Source organism: Procambarus clarkii, chromosome 46 (genome assembly GCF_040958095.1).
Source record: "Procambarus clarkii isolate CNS0578487 chromosome 46, FALCON_Pclarkii_2.0, whole genome shotgun sequence".
Taxonomy (NCBI): domain Eukaryota; kingdom Metazoa; phylum Arthropoda; class Malacostraca; order Decapoda; family Cambaridae; genus Procambarus; species Procambarus clarkii.
In genome coordinates this window covers 27,474,057-27,498,704 of record NC_091195.1, presented here as the reverse complement: position 1 = coordinate 27,498,704, position 24,648 = coordinate 27,474,057, and the positions used below count along the sequence as shown (strand labels likewise).

General features: G+C 42.7%; 1 protein-coding gene across 2 annotated transcripts in view; it reads left to right on the top strand.

Moving 5' to 3' along the window:
* Tnpo-SR (transportin 3) overlaps nt 1-24,648 on the top strand; it is a 72,495-nt gene that overhangs the window by 5,735 nt on the left and 42,112 nt on the right. For both annotated transcript variants that reach the window (XM_069301858.1, XM_069301856.1), the window contains exons 2-6: nt 1,695-1,790; nt 16,207-16,372; nt 17,999-18,177; nt 23,094-23,263; nt 23,586-23,753. In XM_069301858.1, coding sequence (XP_069157959.1) covers nt 1,695-1,790; nt 16,207-16,372; nt 17,999-18,177; nt 23,094-23,263; nt 23,586-23,753 — 779 coding nt within the window. The remainder of the gene's footprint in view (nt 1-1,694; nt 1,791-16,206; nt 16,373-17,998; nt 18,178-23,093; nt 23,264-23,585; nt 23,754-24,648) is intronic.

Here is a 24,648-nt window from a genome sequence, read left to right as displayed (position 1 = left end):
CTAATAAACACAAACGTCTTTATGGCCGTGTGCAAATGTTAATGTATATTAGGTAATTATATACAAATTCTTGCATAAACAATGACTAAATTGGTCTAAATTGCCATTTCTCAACCTTTTTTGTGCCCTTAAAATAATTTTGGGTAATACTTTACATAAATACACAAGAGTTTCATTGTCAGTTGAAAGACTATTTCTGTCTTTGTTCTTGATGCAGGTTAAATTAAATAATTTGATACAAAAAACTCAAAAATACATTTGCGTATGATAAGAATTAGTGTGTTTATCCGTATCTCTTGTGAAATCCCTCGATTTCTTATGATTGTGAAGAACCCTGGTTGGGAAATACTGGTCTGAATAGGGATTTGTTTTGAAAGTGGCAAGTCTTCCACCAATTAATCATAATTAACCTTCTGCTACTGACTTGCCTAGTATGTTAGTATCTAGAAATACAACTACATCGTTATAATTTCTTTTATCGTTGTATTAATTTGGTAATAATCTGAATTCAAAGTCTGATGTACTCGGCACTATATTGTTGTATTCAAGATTGACTATTCACCTTCTTGTTTGTAATTAATAGCAAGTTGTGTTTAGCGTAAGGAGCTGTGGGAAATGCTATGCATGTTAGTGGCTTTGCAAGAATGTACCACTTGATCAGTCGGCCGAGCGGACAGCACGCTGGACTTGTGATCCTGTGGTCCTGGGTTCGATCTCGGGCGCCAGCGAGAAACAATGGGCAGAGTTTCTTTCACCCTATGCCCCTGTTACCTAGCAGTAAAATAGGTACCTGGGTGTTAAGTCAGCTGTCACGGGCTGCTTCCTGGGGGTGGAGGCCTGGTCGAGGACCGGGCCGCGGGGACGCTAAGACCCGAAATCACCTGAGCCCTCCCCCCCTTCCACCTGTCTGGCAGGTCCCCCTCCCCCCTTCCACCTGTCTGGCAGGTCCCCCTCCCCCCTTCCACCTGTCTGGCAGGTCCCCCTCCCACCTGTCTGGCAGGTCCCCCACCCCCTTCCACCTGTCTGGCAGGTCCCCCGCCCCCTTCCACCTGTCTGGCAGGTCCCCCGCCCCCTTCCACCTGTCTGGCAGGTCCCCCGCCCCCTTCCACCTGTCTGGCAGGTCCCCCGCCCCCTTCCACCTGTCTGGCAGGTCCCCCGCCCCCCTTCCACCTGTCTGGCAGGTCCCCCGCCCCCCTTCCACCTGTCTGGCAGGTCCCCCGCCCCCCTTCCACCTGTCTGGCAGGTCCCCCGCCCCCCTTCCACCTGTCTGGCAGGTCCCCCGCCCCCCTTCCACCTGTCTGGCAGGTCCCCCGCCCCCCTTCCACCTGTCTGGCAGGTCCCCCGCCCCCCTTCCACCTGTCTGGCAGGTCCCCCTCCCCCTTCCACCTGTCTGGCAGGTCCCCCTCCCCCTTCCACCTGTCTGGCAGGCCCCCCTCCCCCTTTCCACCTATCTGGCAGGTCCCCCCTAAGCCAAATAGTGTTGACGTTTCCTAGGATGTAACCCTCACGAAGTGTGCAACTCCTGGGTAAATACTTGCTGTTGGGTGAACAAAGGTGTCGGTTGGAAGGAAACGTGCCTAACCGTCTTTATTCCACCCGGGGATCGAACCCAGGATCCTTGGTTGTGAACCAAGGATGTAGAAAAAATGTAGGACTAACAGGGAAAAGTAGTTAATAATTCGTTTCTGTTGCAGGTACAAGCTTGGAAGGTAGCAGATCAGTTACTACATGCAAAACGTGATGTGAATTCGTGCTTCTTTGCGGCACAGACGCTTCGCACCAAAATACAGGTACTTAATACTGTACTCTACATTATGCTGCTACTATATATATGCTTTATATCAACCATTACTGACTGTTATTTGTATTATCTCATTTCTACTTGCAAAATGTGGAAATACACTTGCTTGAAGAAGGAAGTAAGTTCTTGAAAGTAGTGGAAGTGATCTTCTTGGCTCCTTTCTAGGTGTTGGGTAGTACTCGGCTTCAGCCCATTTACTCATTTTATTGTAGCACTGTTGTTTTGGTGGCTGTATACATGCTTTAGATGGTGGCTGAAAGTCCCATTTTCTAGTCCGGCCCAAGTAGGTGTTTGTTAGGCTGGTGGTTACCACACCATTGGTCTGTTTTCTTCAGCTAAGATAGGTATAGGTTCCTATGCTAGACTGGATACACTTTTCCTAATATCCTGAGGGCACGAGGAGGGTGGCCGGTACCATTGACAGCAGAGACCGATTGGTTTCATTTTGTTTTTAGGTACAGTTGTAACGGGAGGGTGGGGGAAATAGCTCTCTCTTGTCCATTATTCCACCCCCCAGTTGACTAACGAGGCCGGGGGAAACAGCTCTCTCTAGTCCGTTATCCCGTCCCCAGTTAGCTAACTATTCTAGAGCACTCCCAGAGTTCCTAAGGCAACCTCTCTCGTTCAACACCTTGTAACCTAGGTATTTGACTACCTAGGTGCTAAGACTACAAGGCGCCGTAACTGGATCAGCTACCCGAAACTAGAGAGAACTCTAGAATACATTTCACTGCCACAAACGTATAAGAGGAAACGAAAGGAAAGAAATGAATAGTGAAGTAATTAGTGAGGGTTTGGGGTGAGAGGCAGAGAGAGGTGGGAGGAGCGAGGAGGGTCATTAGCTGAAAGGGAAAGTTCGGAGAGGGATGGAGGGAGAGGAATAGATAGGTAGAAGTAGAAGAGTAGATAGTAGAAGTAGAAGAGTAGATAGTAGAAGACGAAATGCTGCCACCATCCATTCTAGACCATTATATACCAGACAAGGAATGGAACTTGTCTGTATTACAATATTCTCAAAAGATGTTATCATGAGTTCATTATTAGTATGTTCCCTCTGTACCATGTATCAACTCCAAACATGTACTCATTAATATCATGAATCTAGTAACCACCGAGGCTTTCTCACCTCAACTCAAAGCTCTAGGGAACAAAGACGATTTAAATAATAAATTCATATATTTCACATACTAAGTATCATAATTTAAGCAATGTTCAAGATATATATAGGTAAAGTGAGTCATCCTCCAAGAATCTGAGAACACTACAACTGACTGCCCCTGATCATCACACAACACTTGTAAAACACAACCAAGTCACCTTACTGCTCAACTCACCAAGTGCCTGCCTATAGCTGGATAGAGGGGGTGGGGGGGTGGGGGGGAGTCTGCAGCTGTCAGGCAGCGTCACCCCCGTCCGACCGACAGCCTGTCTTGGCTGTTGTCGTCCCGCTCTGCTGCCTGGTCTTCTGTCTTGTTAATCCTCTCGAATCGATAGCTCTCCGAGTATATATTGGGGAACCTAGTAGCTAACTCCGCCCACAAGTAGATAGCCTCCGGCTCTCTACCAAGCCACTCCTTAAACGTCGGCATGTTTGAAGGCTACCAGGCTCCAATTATAAGATTAGTAGAAGTAAGGTGAAATTCGCATGATCTGACCTCGGGTCACTTGGGGTCATTAACTCTTAGAGGTGTGAAACTCCGCCGACAACTTGGCGCCTTCCCAAATCCTTGTCTGTGACTCATGTACTACAGTATATATATTTTAAATAAACTAAACCAAACACTTTTACAGTGTTACATCACTGCCACAAACGTATAAGAGAAAACGAAAGGAAAGAGATGAATAATGAAGTAATTAGTGAGGGTTTGGGGTGAGAGAGGCGGGAGGAGCGAGGAGGGTCGTCAGTTGAAAGTGAGAGTTTAGAGAGGGGTGGAGGGAGAGGAGTAGATAGGTAGAAGTAGAAACGTAGATAGTAGAAGAAGAAATGCTGCCACCATCCATTCAAGACCATTACATACAAGACAAGGAATGGAACTTGTCTGTATCACAAAATTCTCAAAGATGTTAACACGAGGTCATTATTAGTATATTCCAACTGTATCATGTACTCATTAAAATCATGAACCAGTAACTGCAGAGGCTTTCTCACCTCAACTCAAAAACTCTAGGGAACAAAGTTAAAGACAATTTAAATAATAAATTCAACAATTATATTTTTCATGATAAGTATCATAATTTGAGCCATTCAACTTAATGTTCAAGATACAAAGTGCAAAGTGAGTCATCATCCAAGAATTCGAGAACCCTACAATTTGACTGCCCCTGATCCTCACACAACCCTTGTAAACACGACCAAGTCACCTTAACCCTTAACATGCTCGGGGTCTAATATCCTGCTATCCACACAGGCGCATGTCATTTTGAAAAAAAAAAAATTTTTTTTTTTTGCTAATGTTAAGTTCTGTTCACTGATCACGGGAAAAATAAAAAAAAAATTCTATTGTACTTACTTTTGTTGCAATAGAGCCGAGAAGCTCGGTGATGACGTCACAATCTGCATGTTCGCTCATGCAGTACACGCCCGGGAGATGTTGCGCGCGGTCCTCAAACAGCCAGAGTTGCCACAAATATATTTTCGCGCTATTTATTTACAATGTCTAAGCGCATTTTATCTAATTTTTTTTCACTAATTGTGTTTCAAATACTGTTTGAACATATTTTGTATCAATAATTGTTGCATATTTGAGTATACACAGGCGCACACAAATGTTTTCAATTACGGCAATATAATATGTCATTACAGTCTATTATATTATATTGTTCTGCATATATTTGTATATATTTACACACACGCACACGCTATCTGCTTATATGTTTACATATTTACACACTCGCACACGCTATACACACTTTGAAGCACACTTAGAAGATTTCTAGACTGTGGTAGTCATTGAAGCAGTCGACAGCACATAATGGGATACCACACGTTTCACACCATGTTTGCACAAGCTTCCGTTTCTTGTCTCTACGTGTCGTTGTTTTACACACCAAGCAATCACGTTGGGCTATTGAACGCTTCACACCAGGTGGCAAATACTTAAGTTTGTGTGCTAGGAAGCCTTCAGTGTGAGCGAGGCGTGGAGTACCAGCATGCTGCAACAGTGGGTTTATGATGGGCCGCTGAATACCTGGGACATCTTTTGCAAACTTTCCTAATAACTGTATTGCAGCATCAAATACAAAGTCACGGAAAGTGGGCTTACGTCCAGTTCTCACAAGGTACATGTTGAAACAGTTCAGCATGCTCATGTCCACAAGATGGAAGAACACTTTTTTCGTCCACCTACATGTCTTCTGCACACACTCTGCAGTGCCAATCATCATGTCTGATTTATCAATCAACCGCATGTTGATATTATAGTCTAAAACACAGTCTGGCTTATATAGTGGTGCGTTTGTTTTATGGCTCACTTTCCCACTGTTCACCATTGTTCCATCATGAATTGTTGTCAACAAGTTCACCTCTCTTTTGTCTTTCCACCGAACTGACAGAATGTTATCACTTTTCCTTCTCTGACACTCACCAACTGCAATGTCGTTGTCAAACACAGGCATTTCCCTTCGTTGTGGCTTTACTGTACCAACCAATCCGGTTCTATTTTCTAGCAAGAACCGAGCTAGCAAGGGACTTGTATAGTAATTATCTGTGTATAAAATGTGTCCCTTGTTCATCCACGGAGCCATGATGGTCTTCACTACACTCCCCAAGAATCCATGTTCGTCGTTACCGGGAATGTCTACATCACTAGCCGAGTACAGAATCATGTGTAACACGTATCCTGTCTCACAATCACAAAGAACAAAAAATTTCAGGCCAAATCGGTTTCGTTTTGAGGGAATGTACTGTTTGAATGGAACACGTCCCTTGAAAAGTATGAGAGATTCATCAACCACCAGCTTCTGTGCTGGTACGTAAAAATCTCTGAATTTTCCAATAACATCGTTCATGTAGTGCCTCACTCGCCACAGTCTATCATCAGGTGTTCGGTCCTGAACACTTCCAAAATGTAGACACCTGAGGAGTATCTGAAACCTGTCTCGTGACATATATTTCCCGAATAAAGGTGTTGGTATTGTCTTGTCCTTGCTCCAATAGTCATTTATTGCATGTTTGTGACAGTGCTTCATCAACAAACAGAGTGCCAAAAACACATACATTTCCGCCACTGTGGTATTTTTCCAACGCTGCAGTCGTGAAAATTCTGTGATTTCCCTCTCAATCAGGTAAGCAGCATGCAGGTTCGTTTGGTGTACAATGTATTCCATGAGTGGTTCATCATAGAATGCTGTAAAATATTCCATCTCAGCCATGTCCTCACCTTGATTAGGGAAAAGGTTTGTAATCCCTACATCTTTATCGTCAAAGTGAGGAATATTAGGAATAAAATCGTCACCATCACTCCACTCAAGTACACCAGGCGTCCTGCGAGATGCAGAGGAAAGACGGCGAGGAAGCGATGCATACCGGCGACCAGGAGCTGAATACCGTCTGCGAGAAGCACGGCGGCTACGTGCACGTGAGGTGGGTGCACGTGAACACGAGGGTCTTGGTCCCTCATGTGGTGCCATGCGGTGGCGCTTGGCCGGGCGAGATGCTGCTGACGCGACAATTTCTCGCCCAGTTACACCACTGGTACCAGCCACAGGCTCAATAAAACTTTGATCTGAGTCACTAAACCCAGAAAAGGAGTCACCTCCCTCTGACTCGTCACCCTCAAACAGAAAATATCCACAGGAACTGTGAGGTCGTGGTAGAATTGGGGTAGAAAATGGGCGAGGAGGCATGGGAGAGCGAATAGGCCTCGCCATGGCATGGCGGTCATTCTCACTTTCACTGCTGCTGCTGCTATCACCCGACAACTGTGTATAATCCTCATTGTTGTCTGAATCGTCAAACACACTTTCTTCACCTTCAGAGAATAATTCGTGGGCTATTTGCTCTGGGGTGAGGGACTGAGTGGTGCGTGCCCGTGAGGCGTTTGACCGTGCGCTCGCCATGGTGACTCTCGCTAAACTGAGGCCTCCCATGCCATCGAATCGTGAGCTGGATTTTTTTTCAAAATGGCCGCTGTTTACTAGAGCCCCTGGGCAGCGTATGGGACCCCCAGCTACACTGCGGGCCATTCAAATCGTGCGCGGTACCCATACACTTCATATGAAGTGAAGCGCAGTTGACTGGTAAAACGATTTACACTTCATATGAAGTGATGCGCACTTTGAGGGTTAATGTTCAACTCACCAAGTGTCTGCCTATAGCTGGATAGAGAGGGGGGGGGGGAGTCTGCAGTTGTCAGGCAGCGTCACCCCCCATCCGGCGACAGCCTATTTCGACGGCTCGCCTCTGCTCTGCTCTTTTGTCTGGTCTCCTCTTCTTATCCTCTATGTTCTGCTCTCCGAGTATATATTGGGGAACCTAGTAGCTAACTCCGCCCACAAGTAGATAGCCTCAGGCACTCTACCAAGCCACTCCTTAAATGTCGGCATGTTTGAAGGCCAATTATCAGATTAGCAGAAGCAAGGTGAAATTTGCATGATCTGACCTCAGGTCACTTGGGGTCATTAACGCTTAGAGGTGTGAGTTTGAGGCCAACAAACTGGCGCCTCTCAAATACTTGTCTGTGACTCGTATATCTCTATGTATGATTAAATAAAACTAAAGCAAACATGTTTACGGTGTTACATAGTGTCCTGGCTAGATGTTGCTATCCTCTGGGTTGGTAGGTTGTGGTGCTTCCTGATCATACCCTGGAAGGGAGGTTGCCACTTGGTGGCCACCTCACTGGTTTTGTGTCCCAGTTAGGCTCTGGCCTTCTCTGTCCTGGGTTGTGAAGGTTTGGTTTCACAGTTGAGACATATGTCTATGCCATAGTGGCTTTGTGCACTGATAGTTCTGTTTGGTTCCAATGTCTTTGGGCTTTTCCTTGAGCTACTTCCTGCCTTTGTGGTCAGGTTTCTGGGGTACCGTTTTGCATGGCCGGTGCTGCTCCCAAGCCTTTGGCCCTGGTTGTGGGCGTTCTGAAGTTTCTGACAGCCTTACCATCTTCTCATCAGGGACACAGATGGCTTTATATCATCCTTTGCTGATGATACAAAAATCTACATGATTTTTTTTTCTGTAGAAGACACTGAAAAATTACAAGCTGATGTTAGTCTTTAACACTTTCGCGCTTTAGATTAGAGATAACTCGTCGCCGTTTTCTCTTACGATTCCGCATAACAGCCGAGTTTTCTCGTCCAACGAAAAAATATTTCTATAAATTCCATTTTTTAACCGAAATGGATGGGGATACTTTTGTTTTGTAGGGAATTTATTTGCGAATGTTTTGGTACCAGAATGAATATTATATCACATAAACTTCTATGAGTAAAAAAAAAATACACAAAGTATGTTTGGGGGTGTGGCGAGCGTGTGGCAGTGGGTTCCCTTTAGCCGTTGATATATCCAACACGTGGGAAATATTTGTATGTGTTATGTATATGTCTGTGTAGGGAATTTTACTGCGATCACTGTCATACAAATTATAAAATGTTTCAACAAGTATAAACATGACAAACATCAAACGAACGAAAACAATGCGTTCGTTTCTGCCGCGAACGCATACTGAGCGACGTGGTTCTATATTTGGCGCTTCTCTTACACATGCTTTGTACAAATGTTATACAGTTCATCTTATAGAAAATTTTATTGCGAACACATTGGTATAAAAAAGAAATACGTACATAGAAAAGTAGGGTCAGGAAACGTATAAACTTTCCAAGCATGATTTCCCCCCTGTGTTTTCGCCAGTGCGCTCGCGGCTAACTACTCTCCACTTCACACACTCTTGCGGGTGGGCAATTACCTATATTAAACATTTGTATGCATATGTCCGTGTAGAGAATTTTATTGCGATTCCAATGATACCAAAATTAGCGATGTAGGACAACTGTAGGCTTCGCAACCATTAAGAGAGTGGAAACATTTTGTTGCTGTTTGGCGCTCTCGGCGAGTGATCTGCATAGTTTTTTATTTGGTGTTGATACTCCTTATGCTTGGGCGGCATTTTATAGGTATGCTCTTATAGACAATTTCATTGCGAACACAGTGATACCAAATTTAAATACGTGCGCCTTCAATTATTGTCAGGACAGTCAAAAGAGTGTACACTTTTCGGTCTTACCGCGTAGGCGCGCGAAGTGCCGAAAGCATCTGGGGTATTGTTTTTTTTTGAGCGCCGAGAGCGCGAAAGTGTTAATTAGGCAACAAAAAATAACATAATGTTAAACAGTGACACGTTCTAGGTACAATACTTAGGTATGGTGAGCCGGTCGGCCGAGCGGACAGCACTCTGGACTTGTGATCCTGTGGTCCCGGGTTTGATCCCGGGCGCCGGGGAGAAACAAATGGGCAGAGTTTCTTTCACCCTATGCCCCTGTTACCTAGCAGTAAAATAGGTACCTGGGTGTTAGTCAGCTGTCACGGGCTGCTTCCTGGGGGTGGAGGCCTGGTCGAGGACCGGGCCGCGGGGACACTAAAGCCCCGAAATCATCTCAGGAAGAAGATCCGTGTTTTGATCACATTTAGACCCAGCAACACCTGCTGCTACTTGGGTGTGGCTATTTGTCTCGACCACTTCACAGGCTTCCTCACCCTCCTCACTTTGTGTATAAAATAAAAAATAATAATAAAATAACTCATTCCAGCTATCATTTAGTACTTTATTTTGTACCATCTTGTTTCATGTGAGATCTCTGCTTACAAACATTTCAGTCTATTTACTGCTACATCTCTAGCTCTCCGAAGTGTTCTTCCAGTTGCAGTGATATTAGTAAAACTTAGAACAATAGGGGCCTGACAGCTGAGTGGACAGCACTCGGGATTCATAGTCCTGAGGTTCTGGGTTCGATCCAGGGTGGAGGTGGAAACAAATGGGCAGTTTCTTTCTCCCTGATGCCCTTGTTCACCTAGCAATAAATAGGTACCTGGGAGTTAGACAGCTGCTATGGGCTGCTTCCTGGGGATGTGTAACAAAAAGGAGCCCTGGTCGAGGGCCGGGCCGTGCGGACGCTAAGCCCCGAAATCATCTCGAGATAACCTCGAGAAGATGGCAATTGTCAAAACTTTCTCATTTATTTTAAGTCTCGAGAAGTCAGTTATTTGCTCCTGTTATTAAGTCCCTTCACTTGCCTTCATCATTCCTCGTGTGTGTCTGTGTGTGTGTGTGTGTTTTTTTTTTTAGTACTGTTTTGTCTTTTTGTTTTCTTTTGTCCATTGTATGGAGAAGTGTAAAGTGTGTGATGGGTGGCAGGAAGATGACTGGGTCGTGTTTTGCTTTGGGGGAACTGGAGCACGTCCATTACTATATACCATGTTTACTGTCTTCCATGTGCCTTCATCTGGCACTTTATCTCCTTTTGCAGCTTCTTTTTCACAGTTTTTTCTGGAATTGTGAGCGCTTGTATTTCATCTCTCTATCTTAGCCAGGGGCCAGATTCACGAAGCAGTTACGCAAACATTTACGAACGTGTACATCTTTCCTCGATCTTTGACGGCTTTGGTTACATTAAACAGTTTACAAGCATGAAAACTTGCCAATCAACTGTTGTTATTGTCATAAACAGCCTCCTGGTGCTTCGGAGCTCATTAACTGTTTAATAATTGTAAACAAAGCCGCCAAAGATTGAGAAAAAATGGGCAGGTTCGTAAGTGCTGGCATAACTGCTTTGTGAATCTAGCACCTGGCTTTAGGCAGTACTATTTTGTTTTGAGCTATTTCGTTTGTTGATTTTGTCGAGCGCTTTGTCGTGGGTTCGTATCCTGGCCGGGGAGGATTTACTGGGCGCAAATCCTTAACTGTAGCCTCTGTTTAACGCAACAGTAAAATGTGTACTTGGTTGTAACAAGGATTCTTCGCGGCGGGGATCGTATTCCAGGGACCTGCCCAAAACGCTACGCGTACTAGTGGCTCTACAACCATGTAACAACTCTTGTATAGATATCTAAAAAAAAAAAAAAAAAAAAAAAAAATATCCCTACATGTCTTTGCTGTTGGAGCATGACACTTTTTTTTGTGATTGTGTTATGTTGTGTGTTGTAGGTGTTATTGTGTTATGTTGTGTGTTGTAGGTGTTATTGTGTTATGTTGTGTGTTGTAGGTGTTATTGTGTTATGTGTTGTGGGTGTTATTGTGTTATGTTGTGTGTTGTAGGTGTTATTGTGTTATGTTGTGTGTTGTAGGTGTTATTGTGTTGTGTGTTGTGGGTGTTATTGTGTTATGTTGTGTGTTGTGGGTGTTATTGTGTTATGTTGTGTGTTGTGGGTGTTATTGTGTTATGTTGTGTGTTGTAGGTGTTATTGTGTTATGTTGTGTGTTGTGGGTGTTATTGTGTTATGTTGTGTGTTGTAGGTGTTATTGTGTTATGTTGTGTGTTGTAGGTGTTATTGTGTTGTGTGTTGTGGGTGTTATTGTGTTATGTTGTGTGTTGTAGGTGTTATTGTGTTATGTTGTGTGTTGTAGGTGTTATTGTGTTGTGTGTTGTGGGTGTTATTGTGTTATGTTGTGTGTTGTGGGTGTTATTGTGTTGTGTGTTGTAGGTGTTATTGTGTTGTGTGTTGTGGGTGTTATTGTGTTATGTTGTGTGTTGTAGGTGTTATTGTGTTATGTTGTGTGTTGTGGGTGTTATTGTGTTGTGTGTTGTGGGTGTTATTGTGTTATGTTGTGTGTTGTGGGTGTTATTGTGTTGTGTGTTGTGGGTGTTATTGTGTTATGTTGTGTGTTGTGGGTGTTATTGTGTTATGTTGTGTGTTGTGGGTGTTATTGTGTTATGTTGTGTGTTGTGGGTGTTATTGTGTTATGTTGTGTGTTGTGGGTGTTATTGTGTTATGTTGTGTGTTGTGGGTGTTATTGTGTTATGTTGTGTGTTGTGGGTGTTATTGTGTTATGTTGTGTGTTGTGGGTGTTATTGTGTTATGTTGTGTGTTGTGGGTGTTATTGTGTTATGTTGTGTGTTGTGGGTGTTATTGTGTTATGTTGTGTGTTGTGGGTGTTATTGTGTTATGTTGTGTGTTGTGGGTGTTATTGTGTTATGTTGTGTGTTGTGGGTGTTATTGTGTTATGTTGTGTGTTGTGGGTGTTATTGTGTTATGTTGTGTGTTGTGGGTGTTATTGTGTTATGTTGTGGGTGTTATTGTGTTGTGTGTTGTAGGTGTTATTGTGTTGTGTGTTGTGGGTGTTATTGTGTTATGTTGTGTGTTGTAGGTGTTATTGTGTTATGTTGTGTGTTGTGGGTGTTATTGTGTTGTGTGTTGTGGGTGTTATTGTGTTATGTTGTGTGTTGTGGGTGTTATTGTGTTATGTTGTGTGTTGTAGGTGTTATTGTGTTGTGTGTTGTGGGTGTTATTGTGTTATGTTGTGTGTTGTAGGTGTTATTGTGTTATGTTGTGTGTTGTAGGTGTTATTGTGTTGTGTGTTGTGGGTGTTATTGTGTTATGTTGTGTGTTGTAGGTGTTATTGTGTTGTGTGTTGTGGGTGTTATTGTGTTATGTTGTGTGTTGTAGGTGTTATTGTGTTATGTTGTGTGTTGTAGGTGTTATTGTGTTGTGTGTTGTGGGTGTTATTGTGTTATGTTGTGTGTTGTGGGTGTTATTGTGTTATGTTGTGTGTTGTGGGTGTTATTGTGTTATGTTGTGTGTTGTAGGTGTTATTGTGTTGTGTGTTGTGGGTGTTATTGTGTTATGTTGTGTGTTGTAGGTGTTATTGTGTTGTGTGTTGTGGGTGTTATTGTGTTATGTTGTGTGTTGTGGGTGTTATTGTGTTATGTTGTGTGTTGTAGGTGTTATTGTGTTATGTTGTGTGTTGTGGGTGTTATTGTGTTATGTTGTGTGTTGTGGGTGTTATTGTGTTATGTTGTGTGTTGTGGGTGTTATTGTGTTATGTTGTGTGTTGTGGGTGTTATTGTGTTATGTTGTGTGTTGTAGGTGTTATTGTGTTGTGTGTTGTGGGTGTTATTGTGTTATGTTGTGTGTTGTAGGTGTTATTGTGTTATGTTGTGTGTTGTGGGTGTTATTGTGTTATGTTGTGTGTTGTGGGTGTTATTGTGTTATGTTGTGTGTTGTGGGTGTTATTGTGTTATGTTGTGTGTTGTGGGTGTTATTGTGTTATGTTGTGTGTTGTGGGTGTTATTGTGTTATGTTGTGTGTTGTGGGTGTTATTGTGTTATGTTGTGTGTTGTGGGTGTTATTGTGTTATGTTGTGTGTTGTGGGTGTTATTGTGTTATGTTGTGTGTTGTGGGTGTTATTGTGTTATGTTGTGTGTTGTGGGTGTTATTGTGTTGTGTGTTGTGGGTGTTATTGTGTTATGTTGTGTGTTGTAGGTGTTATTGTGTTATGTTGTGTGTTGTGGGTGTTATTGTGTTATGTTGTGTGTTGTGGGTGTTATTGTGTTATGTTGTGTGTTGTGGGTGTTATTGTGTTATGTTGTGTGTTGTGGGTGTTATTGTGTTGTGTGTTGTGGGTGTTATTGTGTTATGTTGTGTGTTGTAGGTGTTATTGTGTTATGTTGTGTGTTGTGGGTGTTATTGTGTTATGTTGTGTGTTGTGGGTGTTATTGTGTTATGTTGTGTGTTGTGGGTGTTATTGTGTTATGTTGTGTGTTGTGGGTGTTATTGTGTTATGTTGTGTGTTGTAGGTGTTATTGTGTTGTGTGTTGTGGGTGTTATTGTGTTATGTTGTGTGTTGTGGGTGTTATTGTGTTGTGTGTTGTGGGTGTTATTGTGTTATGTTGTGTGTTGTGGGTGTTATTGTGTTATGTTGTGTGTTGTGGGTGTTATTGTGTTATGTTGTGTGTTGTGGGTGTTATTGTGTTATGTTGTGTGTTGTGGGTGTTATTGTGTTATGTTGTGTGTTGTGGGTGTTATTGTGTTATGTTGTGTGTTGTGGGTGTTATTTTGTTGTGTGTTGTGGGTGTTATTGTGTTATGTTGTGTGTTGTAGGTGTTATTGTGTTATGTTGTGTGTTGTGGGTGTTATTGTGTTATGTTGTGTGTTGTGGGTGTTATTGTGTTATGTTGTGTGTTGTGGGTGTTATTGTGTTATGTTGTGTGTTGTGGGTGTTATTGTGTTATGTTGTGTGTTGTGGGTGTTATTGTGTTATGTTGTGTGTTGTGGGTGTTATTGTGTTATGTTGTGTGTTGTAGGTGTTATTGTGTTATGTTGTGTGTTGTGGGTGTTATTGTGTTATGTTGTGTGTTGTGGGTGTTATTGTGTTATGTTGTGTGTTGTAGGTGTTATTGTGTTATGTTGTGTGTTGTGGGTGTTATTGTGTTATGTTGTGTGTTGTAGGTGTTATTGTGTTATGTTGTGTGTTGTGGGTGTTATTGTGTTATGTTGTGTGTTGTGGGTGTTATTGTGTTATGTTGTGTGTTGTGGGTGTTATTGTGTTATGTTGTGTGTTGTGGGTGTTATTGTGTTATGTTGTGTGTTGTGGGTGTTATTGTGTTATGTTGTGTGTTGTGGGTGTTATTGTGTTATGTTGTGTGTTGTAGGTGTTATTGTGTTATGTTGTGTGTTGTGGGTGTTATTGTGTTATGTTGTGTGTTGTGGGTGTTATTGTGTTATGTTGTGTGTTGTGGGTGTTATTGTGTTATGTGTTGTGGGTGTTATTGTGTTATGTTGTGTGTTGTGGGTGTTATTGTGTTGTGTGTTGTGGGTGTTATTGTGTTATGTTGTGTGTTGTAGGTGTTATTGTGTTGTGTGTTGTGGGTGTTATTGTGTTATGTTGTGTGTTGTGGGTGTTATTGTGTTGTGTGTTGTAGGTGTTATTGTGTTATGTTGTGTGTTGTGGGTGTTATTGTGTTATGTTGTGTGTTGTGGGTGTTATTGTGTTATGTTGTGTGTTGTGGGTGTTATTGTGTTATGTTGTGTGTTGTGGGTGTTATTGTGTTATGTTGTGTGTTGTAGGTGTTATTGTGTTATGTTGTGTGTTGTAGGTGTTATTGTGTTATGTTGTGTGTTGTAGGTGTTATTGTGTTGTGTGTTGTGGGTGTTATTGTGTTATGTTGTGTGTTGTAGGTGTTATTGTGTTGTGTGTTGTGGGTGTTATTGTGTTATGTTGTGTGTTGTAGGTGTTATTGTGTTATGTTGTGTGTTGTGGGTGTTATTGTGTTATGTTGTGTGTTGTAGGTGTTATTGTGTTGTGTGTTGTGGGTGTTATTGTGTTATGTTGTGTGTTGTAGGTGTTATTGTGTTATGTTGTGTGTTGTGGGTGTTATTGTGTTATGTTGTGTGTTGTAGGTGTTATTGTGTTATGTTGTGTGTTGTGGGTGTTATTGTGTTATGTTGTGTGTTGTGGGTGTTATTGTGTTATGTTGTGTGTTGTGGGTGTTATTGTGTTATGTTGTGTGTTGTGGGTGTTATTGTGTTATGTTGTGTGTTGTGGGTGTTATTGTGTTATGTTGTGTGTTGTGGGTGTTATTGTGTTATGTTGTGTGTTGTGGGTGTTATTGTGTTATGTTGTGTGTTGTGGGTGTTATTGTGTTATGTTGTGTGTTGTGGGTGTTATTGTGTTATGTTGTGTGTTGTGGGTGTTATTGTGTTATGTTGTGTGTTGTGGGTGTTGCCGTCATTCACGGGGATCAATCAGGGTGAGTCAGTTTCAATACCTGTGAGGTGCTGGTGGTCCCATACTTCCTGTGGTTGATGCAGCTCGAGTAGGTTTAGTATTCCCCAATGTTTGTCGATTGATCCCATTTGACTCGGTTTTTTGCTTTTGCGAACAATCGAGTGGTTTTAAGTTGGAAATAATTTAAATCTATAAGAGTGTTTGAGAGGCTGGGGCCTAGATGCTAGCTAGGGGGTTAGCCTTGATAAACTTTGTAAGGTGATTTATGATTGGCTGGCCAGTATCATAGGGGTGGTTGGAGGGCAACTCCCGCCCCCCCCAGCCCATCTTAAGTAGGATCGGCTTCTATTGTGAGAACCTATGAAGTCTGAAATGTGGGTTTGATTGTTTATAGTGTTTTCCAGCTTGTTTCTTGGCTGTTATTGGCATTGAATTAACACCAATAACATTGCTGGTGCATGTTTTTCCTACTGGGAGAGAATAAAGTTCACCCATTTTAATGGGAACAATTACTATCTGGACACATACACACACATGATGGTCACCTTCCCCTCAGCAGTCACTGTGCAAAGTTAGGTGAGGGTAGCAGGAAGGTTTAAAGGAGAGAGAGGAGAGGTAAATGAAGAGAGACCCGGGCACTGCTGGGTACCCGGGTACTAGAGGTAACCCCCATGTAGTATGTTATATAGAATAGCCTCTTAGGATTCCATTCATAAATGTAACTAATTACTATTTTCAACTTTGCAGTTGTATTTTGGTGAGTTGCCAGTGGAGGCTCATGCCTCCCTCCGTGCCTCAATGTTGGAGCACCTTAGTCACATTACGGAGCACACGTATCAGGGCATTGCTACTCAACTCTGCGTGGCTTTGGCTGACTTGGCGCTGCACATGGCATCATGGGAAGATCCCATTGGTGAGTTCATTGTTTCCTTTTATATGTAACCCTATAGCAAAATGTATATTTTTTTTAATAATTGGCTGTGACGAAGCCTTTGTATAGGATGTCACCTGAAGGCCACCATCCATATTCCTAACAACTGTGGAGTGGATTGCTCCGAGGCTCTGTCCTGGTTCCTCTGTTTACCGCATATATAAACAATTGGCAAAGTTACTGATGATACAAAAAGTAGGGAGGGAAATTAGTGCTCAGAATTTCTAGCATTCTAAAACCTATCGTGCATGTGTGTGTTCGCCCCACCATCCAGCCTTCCTATGCATGGGCTCTCCAGTCCCCTCATGTGCTCTCCCCATCCCCACCATCCTATGCATGGGCTCTCCAGTCCCCTCATGTGCTCTCCCCATCCCCACCATCCTATGCATGGGCTCTTCAATCCCCTCATGTGCTCTCCCCATCCCCACCATCCTCCCCACAGCCTCCCCATCCACCCCACAGCCTCCCCATCCACCCCACAGCCTCGCCCATCCACCTACTGGCTCCCCTCTGTCCCTCTAAGGTTCTCCCTCAATACCCTCATGGGCTCTCTTCCTTGAGTACCCCCGCTATCCCCCCAATTACCCCCACTATTCCCCCCAATTAGCCCCACAGTCTCTCCCTATCCCGGTAGTTAATGGGAGCCGGTCAGCCGAGCGGACAGCACGCTGGACTTGTGATCCTGTGGTCCTGGGTTCGATCCCGGGCGCCGGCGAGAAACAATGGGCAGAGTTTCTTTCACCTAGAAAGAAACCTTTCACCCCTCTTTTAAAAGGGGCCTCGTAGCCTGGTGGATAGCGCGCAGGGCTCGTAATTCTGTGGCGCGGGTTCGATTCCCGCACGAGGCAGAAACAAATGGGCAAAGTTTCTTTCACCCTGAATGCCCCTGTTACCTAGCAGTAAATAGGTACCTGGGAGTTAGTCAGCTGTCACGGGCTGCTTCCTGGGGGGGGAGGCCTGGTCGAGGACCGGGCCGCGGGGACACTAAAGCCCCGAAATCATCTCAAGATAACCTCAAGATAACCACCCTATGCCCCTGTTACCTAGCAGTAAAATAGGTACCTGGGTGTTAGTCAGCTGTCACGGGCTGCTTCCTGGGGGTGGAGGCCTGGTCGAGGACCGGGCCGCAGGGACACTAAAGCCCCGAAATCATCTCGAGATAACCTCAAGATAAGAGATCCCTAAGAGGGCCCCTATGGAGTCTTCCCTGCCTAAGGATCCCTAAAATACCCCTCACAGGCTTGTACCAAGTGCTCTTCCAATCCTCTGCCACATTCTTCCCCTCCACTTCCCCCTTAACTAAGCATATATCGGCACAATCAAGCCACCCACATCTGCCGAACTTAAGGTAATGCACAAATTATTAAGGCTTGTTAAACAGTTTCTAACTATAATTGTTGATGAAATTGACTTTACACGGTTGCACGCTTTTCATGTTTAGTTGAAATGTTGAGTGATATTTTATCCGTCTTTTAAGCTTACAGGCAATATATTTGTTTATATTGACTGGGACTCGTGTGATTTGTACACTCAATCACACACTGTACTATACTGATATACTGTGCTCTAGATCTAGCAAGTTTGTGATTGATATTTTTGTCTTTTCAGGAGATTTAATTACTCAACTTGGACCAAGGTCCAGCACCCCTAACTTGGTTCCTTTACTGGAAGTCCTTATAGCACTTCCTGAAGAACTTCATTCCAGACAGTTACGATTAGGATTAAATCGGAGAAAGCAGCTCGACGAGTACTTCAGAAGGAAAGTTCCTAGTATAGTAGAATTACTGGTGAGTCTCGTCTTCTCTGGCTCAACTACACGTAGGTGGTGGTTAGGTAATATTTGAAGTGTCATACTATGGTAGTGATGTATTGATAATGTTGGTTTTGAGGGGTGTGTGGAGGCACTAATCCAACATGAAGGGCAGGAACAGTGTACAAGAGCGAGTGTGTGTACATCAGGGGCCAGATTCACGAAGCAGTTATGCAAGCACTTACGAACCTGTACATCTTTTCTCAATCTTTGGTGGTTTTGGTTACAATTATTAAACGGTTAATGAGCTCCAAAGCACCAGGAGGCTGTTTATAACAATAACAACAGTTGATTAGGAAGTTTTCATGCTTGTAAACTGATTAATAAATGTAATCAAAGCCGTTAAAGATTGAAGAAAGATGTCCACGTTCGAAAGTACTTGCGTAACTGCTTCGTGAATCTGGCCCCTGATCTTGATGCTCGGTCATAAGTCTATGAACTCGCCCAACCCACCGAACTAACAAGGCTCAGAGATCGCCAGTCTGAGGAAGTGTCGATACTGTGATGCTTTTTATTTTGTTAAAGCATCAAGTGTTGACACTAGTCGACAGGACCAAAAGTGTGGTGCCTTTAATATGAAGACAGATGTCATGGGAAGTTATCCGATATGAAGGCGATGAGTCACAATAACGTGGCTGAAGTATGTTGACCAGACCACACACTAGAAATTGAAGGGACGACGACGTTTTGGTCCGTCCTGGACCATTCTCAAGTCGATTGTCGACTTGGTTATTCGATTATTCGACAACCGAATAACAATCGACTTGAGAATGGTCCAGGACGGACCGAAACGTCGTCATCCCTTCAATTTCTAGTGTGTGGTCTGGTCAACATTATCCGATATGAGCTTAATTTGTGATCAATTAATTGACAAGCCAAGTATGCAACCCTTCTGTAAGGGAGAACGTTGCCTAGAGGTTACACATCTCTTGCACATCTCTTGCACATCAATGCCAAGATTGATGTGCAAGAGAAAACTAGTTGGCAGTAAAAATTACTCTACATGAGTTAATGGTAAGATAATAATGACCTAGACTAGCTTGGCCAATTTGAAATGCCTAGAGTAAAGTATTTGAATAACAGGATTATGAATTTGTGCAAGTGAAGATGAGAATAGTAAAGGCTGGGAAGGGAGAATGAAAGTCATGTATGGATGTTAAACATTGGTATGGCAGCGTGTGAAAATTAAATTAACATTAACATGGACTAGTGGGCAAGTCAATGAGTCACAAGATTGTGAAAAGATGCTCTCGTGGTATGGGCATGTTAACCCTTAAAGTGCGCATCACGTCATATGACGTGCTGGATGTTGTTCCAGTCAACTGCGCATCACGTCATATGATGTGTTGAAGTACTACGCAAGATTTAAACAGCCCGCGGATACACGGGGTTCACCACACCTTCATCAGGGCTCTTGTAAACAGACGCCATTTAAAAAAAAAATCGTGGGCCAAACTCCCAGGTGTTATTGGCCTCGGTATTGAGTGAGCAACCAAGCCTGACGCACACAGCATGAGCTAACAGCACTGCTGTTCAGCTTGTGACCACAGCATCGCCTAAAAATGCCAAATTATACTTGTTCATGCTATTATGTAGCGATGATATTATTACAGAAGACCCCTGACTGATAAAACTGACCAGGGTTCTGATAATAGCAGGATTGTGGTGATATTTAGCGCTGTGCGCCATGGAAGGAGGAGTAATGCTGTGGGAGGGAGGGTGGTGGCGATGTCTTTTGACTGTGTGTGGCCACCTTTTATTGACTGCACTCAGCATACCAGCTTAGTGGTTCGCTATGGTGAACACAAATGTAGATACTTATATATAACGTGTGTATAGAGGGTATAAACAGCAAGAGAAGGTTTTTAACCGCCATTTTGGCGAGGGCGGTGGCGTCGTCTGCACGACGCCACCGTGCAGACGACGGTGTTGTTTACTGGTTACCACGATGGTCTTTGGGCACCATACCAGTTTATTTGTACAAGTATGGTGAATAAAACAGGCAGATATTTATATATAATGTGTGTATATAGCGTAATAACACCACACAGTATTGTTGGAGGAGAAATATTAGTGCGTCTGGCCTTGAGGGCGGCCGCCGATCAGCTGACTGTGTGAGTAGCCACATCTTTGTGCCTTTACTCACCATACAAGCTTAGATGTACAGTTATGGCGAACAAAACATGTAGATACTTATATATAACGTCTGTATATAGTGAATTATAGCAAAAACATTATTGTGGGAGGAGAATGTGGGCGAGTCAGATGACTGGAGGGAGGGCGGGAGTGGCTGGCTGGTAAACGGCGGTCACTCCTCGTTACTTTTTGACTCATAATAGCTACTTAGTGGTTCGTTATAATGAACAAAACATGCAGATACTTATATATAACCTGTGCTTATAATGTAATAACCGACAAAGTATTTGTTCACTGATTGATGAACATAATTGAATCAACAATATGCACACCATATTTTTGAGTACACCAACGATTCACTCATTTTATTGTATAAATATATCAAACTACACACTATTGAATAATATTACAGCAAAATAAGTATGAAAAATCAATCAGAGACATTGAAATAATTCTGTAATTATCTCTTTGTGGCAACTCTGGCCTGACAGCTTGCGAGCAACAGACCGCCTGGGACGCACGCTGAGTCAGCGCCTATAATTTGCCAGACTTCCCCGCCCTATAGCGGGCAATATATGCCACTTACGATTTTTTTTATTATTTTTCCTGTGCTCAGTGAACACAAATTAAGGGGGCGTCAGATTCCAATTTGCCCTAAAAATGCAACAAATGAAAAATCGTTCGATTTCAATCAAACTTTTTTGACATGTTCTATATGAAAAGTGTTTCATCTGGTCCAAGTTTCAGCATCGTAGCATAAATAGGAAGGGAGAAAAAAAATATTGAAGTAGTTGTGAAAATTATGCCAAAATGGTCAAAATTGATTATCAATTAAAAGTGTCAACTGAAATCATAGCTATGACTCTTTGCTATCACAATAGTATATATTAAACAAATATTATAATTAGTTTAATTGAAAAAAAAATTTAAGAATTTTTTTAATTTTTTTTTCGGGCGATTTGCATCAAACTTACACACCTGACTGTACGTAAGCCTATCTGTAAGGACGCCAATTTTGGAGAAAATTGGTTGATGTCAACCTCAGCCACAGATTTTAGAACCTTAGACTTCATTCATTTCTGTTTTTTTTTTTTTCAATTGACACAAATGTTTACAAAACTGATTCATTTTTTATTCAATTTACATGAAACTTACACAGTATGTGGAGGGGCATGTCTCTACATTTGAGAGTTTTCATTTTTCTCTAAGTTCATTTATTGATTTTATAATAACAATAAACATGCCATATTTGCAAAAAAAAATTTGGGAACTTTGAACATTTGTATTAGGAAAACTAAAGATGTTTTTGAAATTCTATATCTCAAGGTCCTTTATCATATGCTAATGTGTCCAAAAAGTGTCACAGAATAATTATATCTGAAACGTGTGTTCTGAAGTGTGGACTTGAAAATGTGTAAAAAATGTTGAAAAAAACAAAAACAAAAAATCTCCCTTTCTATTTATGCTGCAGTACTGAAACTTGGGACAATTAAAGCACTTTTCATATACAACTAGTCAAATAATATTGGTTGACATTGAACAACTTTGATTCTGACAATCTGTCGCCCCCTTAACAGGTTAGAAAGAAAAAATAATTTTTTTTTTCAAAATGACATGCGCCTGTGGGGATGACAGGATATTAAACCCCGAGCATGTTAAGGGTTAAAGAAGTGGGTAGTAATAGAGAAGAAAGCATATAGAGGTTATGAGGGTAGGAGAGGAGAATGCTGGGATACAGACGACGAGTCACAATAACCTCGCTGAAGAAGTGACGACCAAACCACAATGCGACGGAGAGGATGGAGAAGCGACGACGTTTCGATCTGTCCTGGACCGTTCATTATCAAGTCGTGATCATCACACGCGACTTGATGATAGTCCAGAACGGACCGAAATGTTGTCGCTTCTCCATCTTCTGAGTTAGGGTTTGGTGATGAATGCTGGGATGATTATGTGGAGGTAATAATGTGTAGCATGATGCAGTGAATGGGACTTAAGGTTTGGTAGCTGCTTAGAAGGTCATGAATGATGGGATGATTATCTGGAGGTAATAATGTGTAGCATGATGCAGTGAATGGGACTTAAGGTTTGGTAGCTGCTTAGAAGGTCATGAATGATGGGATGATTATCTGGAGGTAATAATGTGTAGCATGATGCAGTGAATGGGACTTAAGGTTTGGTAGCTGCTTAGAAGGTCATGAATGATGGGATGATTATCTGGAGGTAATAATGTGTAGCATGATGCAGTGAATGGGACTTCAGGTTTAGGAGCTGCTTAGAAGGGAATGAATGATGGGCATTAACAAGTCACTGGTAATTTTGACGTATCTGAAATTCAGATGCTACTACGGTAGGTGTTTTGCTGGAATAATTGGATCGGTGATGCTCTAGTGGAGCATTACTCAACTGGGGTTCTACAAGACTGATAATAGGCTAATTCTAATCATATGCAAATGGTTTTTATACTCGTTTAACAAGTGTCAAGAGCAAAGACAGAAATCTTCTCCTTTTAGTTGGCAATGAAATCTGTGTATGTTTATCTAAAGTACAACCTGGAACGTATTGCAATAGGACAAGTTTTATTTGTCTAACCCCCTTTTTGTTTCTGGTGGGGCTTTCACATCCTTTGACAGTGGAAGATACAGTAATGATTAAGTAAGAATTAACAATTTCTATAAATATTTCTTAGTGCAAGGTAGTTTTTTGTGTATGACTATTTTCCTGTGATAAGACTAAAGTTGTTGTTTTGTTTGGTAGCATGTTGCTGTGAGTACAGAAGGAGCCACCAAAGAGAGCACACACTTGAAGGCGCTACGCTGCATGGCGTCTTGGTTTAACATTCACACGGAAGAATGGGTGATGCTCACTAACACCTGCCTTGTTAGTGACATATTAAATGTTGTTAGAAATCCTCAGGTCTCGCCCAGGTAAGATCAATGTTTGTTGTGAACAAATCCACAAGGGCCGTGATGAGGGTTCTTAGTCAATCGACTAAGGTGCGTCTGGGATCATCCTGGACGTAAGTTTGAACCCTCATCACGGCTCTTGTGGATTGGTTCAATTGATGTATCACACCATTGTGATTTGTGTGTTTCTGTGTATGTGAAATAACTGCTGGTGCAAAACTATGACTTTACACTGCTTATTGGAGTCATTTAGCTGTATTTGACTTCATGCCAAAAATTTTACTTTGGTGAACTAATAATTGTGTTGCATTGAATATTTTCATAAGACATTGCTTCTCTGCAGGTTACATGAAATAGCAACAGACTGTGTTTGCTCTGCAATGATCATGTTGGAAGCAGAGAGAATCCAGCCCTTGGCAGAGGTGCTGTTTGCTGGGGTTTTGCAGCTTGGTGAGCCGTACCACATGGCAGTGGCCATGGAAGATATTAATGCAATAACCAATTATGCAAGGTAGGTTGTATTTTCTCATTGCAACTACGCAATGCCATTCCCTGGCAATCATCATCAAAATTACAGCCTAGATTGTATTTCTTATATTAGAAATGTATAGTTTTAGGTTTTCCCAGTAGGAATAGGTTATCTTCAGTCGCTCATTTGAATATTATTATTAGTATTATAATTTTCTTGGGATGGTTGGTCCAGCACTTCTTGTAGATAAGTTCTTGCAAGAAGTGCCGGACCAACCAGGCTGTAGTGGATATGTGGGTGTGCGGGTCGCTCCACGCAATAGCCTGTTGGACTAAGTTATCACAATTTGAGCCTGGCCTCAGGCTGGCCTCGGGGAGTAGAACTCTCCGAACCCTCTCCAGGTGTGCTCCAGGGTGGGAGGGAGATGGCGTGCACGATTGTGTCTTGGCTTAGCTTTCAAAATGTAGTATTGTAATGCACTGTGATTTACGGTTTGGGGCCTCGTAGCCTGGTGGATAGCGCGCAGGATTCGTAATTCTGTGGCGCGGGTTCGATTCCCGCACGAGGCAGAAACAAATGGGCAAAGTTTCTTTCACCCTGAATGCCCCTGTTACCTAGCAGTAAATAGGTACCTGGGAGTTAGTCAGCTGTCACGGGCTGCTTCCTGGGGGTGGAGGCCTGGTCGAGGACTGGGCCGCGGGGACACTAAAAAGCCCCGAAATCATCTCGAGATAACCTCAAGACGGTTAGTTGCTTTCGTAATTACGGTTAGTTGCTTTGCCTCCTTCAGTTGTACTGTTACAAGTAATTTAGTCCTATTATGGGAGCCTGTGACCTTCAGTGATGTGTTGAGCAGTAAACGTTAGAGCGTAAGAAATATTGCCGGAACAACCGTGGACATCTTCAAGAGGAAACTAGATTTATTCTTCCAAGGAGT